This window comes from Camelina sativa, chromosome 9, assembly GCF_000633955.1.
Source record: "Camelina sativa cultivar DH55 chromosome 9, Cs, whole genome shotgun sequence".
Taxonomy (NCBI): domain Eukaryota; kingdom Viridiplantae; phylum Streptophyta; class Magnoliopsida; order Brassicales; family Brassicaceae; genus Camelina; species Camelina sativa.
In genome coordinates this window covers 34,440,889-34,443,884 of record NC_025693.1, presented here as the reverse complement: position 1 = coordinate 34,443,884, position 2,996 = coordinate 34,440,889, and the positions used below count along the sequence as shown (strand labels likewise).

General features: G+C 37.3%; 1 protein-coding gene and 1 long non-coding RNA gene across 3 annotated transcripts in view; one reads left to right on the top strand and one right to left on the bottom strand.

Moving 5' to 3' along the window:
- LOC104714035 (protein MARD1-like) lies at positions 9–2,430 on the top strand. Of its 2 annotated transcripts, none has more exons than XM_010431270.2 (3): positions 9–136; positions 823–1,739; positions 1,895–2,430. In XM_010431270.2, exons 2-3 carry the CDS (start codon positions 856–858, stop codon positions 2,001–2,003), a joined length of 993 nt encoding a protein of 330 aa, XP_010429572.1. In that variant the 5' UTR covers positions 9–136; positions 823–855; the 3' UTR covers positions 2,004–2,430. The 2 variants fall into 2 exon arrangements, with proteins under 2 accessions (XP_010429572.1, XP_010429571.1); XM_010431269.2 differs by having other exon boundaries at positions 9–246.
- LOC104714037 overlaps positions 2,248–2,996 on the bottom strand; it is a 1,588-nt gene continuing 839 nt past the window's right edge. The window contains exon 2 of the long non-coding RNA XR_755710.2: positions 2,248–2,624. This is a non-coding gene — a long non-coding RNA (uncharacterized LOC104714037). The remainder of the gene's footprint in view (positions 2,625–2,996) is intronic.

Genomic DNA, 2,996 nt, shown 5'->3' with positions numbered 1-2,996 from the left:
AGTCTCTCTCTCTCTCTCTCTATTTCTTCATTACCTCACTCTGATAACACCTCTTCACCTCACACACACGCACGCGCTTTCGGATCCGTCTCCTTTACCCGCCCATTTAGATCCGAATCCAATATCATCCTCCCGGGTCAGTCTCTTTTTCTTAATTTCTCCTTCTTTCCAAATTTTTATCTTTCTCAAGCAACTGTCTCTTCTTCTTCTTCTTGGGAGAAAGAACTGAGAGATTACAAGATCCATGTAAGAAACCCATCTCATACATTTGTTTTAGTTTCAACCCAGAAACCCCTTAAAACCCCCAGAAATCTAATTTTTCTTAATTGTATAAAAATGGTTTATAGATTGTAAATTCACAGTATTTAAATGCAGTTTCTTATAAAATATGCTTTCTTTCTAAATTTTATTGGTCTAATTTTTATCAAAGTTATAATCTTTGCATGTCATCTCCTCTTCAGAGTCCATATTTTTCTTTATTTTAAAAGGTTTTTATTTTATCATTTTCTTTTCTCCGTTGCAAATATTTCTCCGCTGATTAGAGGAATTTAATTTAAAGAATTTTTTTTGGCATATTCTTTGTTAAAAATCATATTCTTTGGTTCATTCTTAAGATTTAATTTTGTTGCTTAGTACAATATCTAAAAAAAAAAAAAAAGGAGAGTAACTAGAATAGCAAAAAGTACGGTACTTTTTTTTATTTATATAACTGATCTGATTCTAATTTATCGGCATAATTTTATATATATATATATATATGTGTGTTGTGTATGAATCTCTCTGATGAGTTTTATTTTATTTGATATTATTATGAAACAACAGATTGAAGAAGAAGAAGAAATCGTAACCGTAAAAATGCTGAAAACAAGAGCAATGTTTCCTCTCAAGGATCATCAGTCTTTAGATCATCAACCACAATCACAATCTGATCTTGTCGGCCTCAAACCGATCACTAACCACCCACTGTCTCTCAGTCTTTTGATCGGTCTGAACAACAACAAGTGCATCTCAGATTCTTCTGATTTCGTCAGGAGTCCCAAATCTCCTCTTGAATTCAGGATGTTGTCTACAATGGCTGCTGCTGATCCTTTTTTCCTCAGATCATCATCACTCACTCCTCCTCCTCCTCATCTTAACTGTTGTTGTCGCCCTTCTTCTGCTAAAGTTGGCTTAAGCATTGTTGATGATCGTAGTTTGTTGCCTGATGTTGTGTTTGGTCCTGCGTTGAGGATCAAATGTTCCAAGGTTAGGGACACCCACCACCACCGTCCCAAGTTGTTGTTCCCTGTAGCCAAGAAGATTGAAAAGGAAAGATCTGGTGTTGTTTTCGAAATCGGTGATGATAACTCATCTGAGGCTGAACAGATTGGGTTGAGAAACCGTTCCTTTTCTGCTAATGATTGTCTGAGGAAAACCAGAGTTCTGTCTGGATCCAAGTTGGGCGTTGAAGGGGAGAGTGGTGGTTCTTCTGACAATGCATTCTCCTCTTGTCTGTCTGAGGATGACATGGAGGATTACACTTGCATCATTGCACATGGTCCTAACCCGAAAACCACTCATATTTATGGTGACCGAGTTTTAGAGTGTCACAAGAATGAGTCCAAGGGAGATGATGATGATTCTGATGAGAAGCATATCGAAACACAGTCCGATTCCATGCTTGCATCTGTTAACTTCCTCAGCGTTTGTAACTTCTGCAACAAGAAACTCGAAGGTGGCGAAGACATTTACATGTACCGGTGCGTGCTCCTTTTCCAATACTCTGTAACACTCACTCACACACAGACAAATGTGTAGACTTAGGATGATTATGAGTTGCATAGTCTGAGGAAAATGGTTTAGTGGTTGTGAAAAAAATCTAAACTTGTGATGTTTGTGTGGTTGTGAATTGCAGAGAGAAACCATTTTGCAGTGCAGAGTGTCGTTCAGAGGAGATGGTGATAGATGAGGACATGGAAGATCCGTGCATTGTTATGCACGAATCTCTAAAGAAGCTCTTCTGAACAAGAAGCAGCTAAAGATGATGGCCAATGGGACGAGCTTTTATAGACCCGACCATCGTCTTTTAACTACCTAAAGACTTATTATTATGTAATGACTAGTGTCATGCCAATGTTTAGGTAACATGTGGCATTAAACCCGTTCATCCGTCTACAAAGAGCTGTGTTTATGCACATCTATTAGCCGCTGCAGCAGCCACGGATGGATTGGCCGGCCTTATTTTTGTATATTTTGTAATGGGTTTCGTTTTTTTTTTCCCTTTTCTTTTGATATCGAAGTTGAAGGATACTACTAGTAAGATGTTAACTGAATAAGTTTAGAGTGTTGGTTGCAAGAAAGGGATTGTGTGACCACTCCATTTGGTTTTCGAGTCTTGTTTTTGAGGATCTTCCTATGGCCTCTTAAGTTTGTATGAAGATTTTAATTAAATAAGTAATACATATATCTATTACTATATGTTACAGCTATATCTTGTGCAAACAGAATAGCCAGCATCTTCTGATTCGATCTACGCAGCAGCTGGTTGTTGTTTAGAGAGGGTGAGAAGTTTTGGTGTCTTGATCACAGCCAAGTTCGGCCGTTTCCAAAAGCATGGGAATCTTACTATTGAGGGAGGACAAACTCTGTAGGAGAAAAAGAAAAGCAACACAAGTAACTCTGTCACTGAAATCAACAAGTGAGGTGACAGGATACATTCATAGAGAGTATTACTATTAAGGGAGGAAGGACGTTCTTCTCTTAAACTTTAAGAGACAAGTTCGTTGTTTGTTGATAACACCGTTACCGACATTTACTAGCATTTTAATAGGTTTTCAATAAGCTTTTAATATGATTCTTATACTTTTAAAACATATTTTCACCACTTGCTGTTTCAAACATCTTTTCAGGTTATTTGTGCGGAAAGGACATAAAATGAAGTAGAACAAGCATTCTATAAGAAAAGGACAGTTTGTGTACTAGAGGTATGGTACCGGACACACAAAAAAAAAAAAAAA

What these genes read in the sequence shown, in the direction of transcription:
- LOC104714035 (XM_010431270.2), top strand. Translation starts at nt 856, where the DNA reads ATGCTGAAAACAAGAGCAATGTTTCCTCTCAAGGATCATCAGTCTTTA. An exon ending in GAAGACATTTACATGTACCG is followed by an intron (nt 1,740 to 1,894) that starts GTGCGTGCTCCT and finishes TGTGAATTGCAG; the next exon opens with AGAGAAACCATTTTGCAGTG.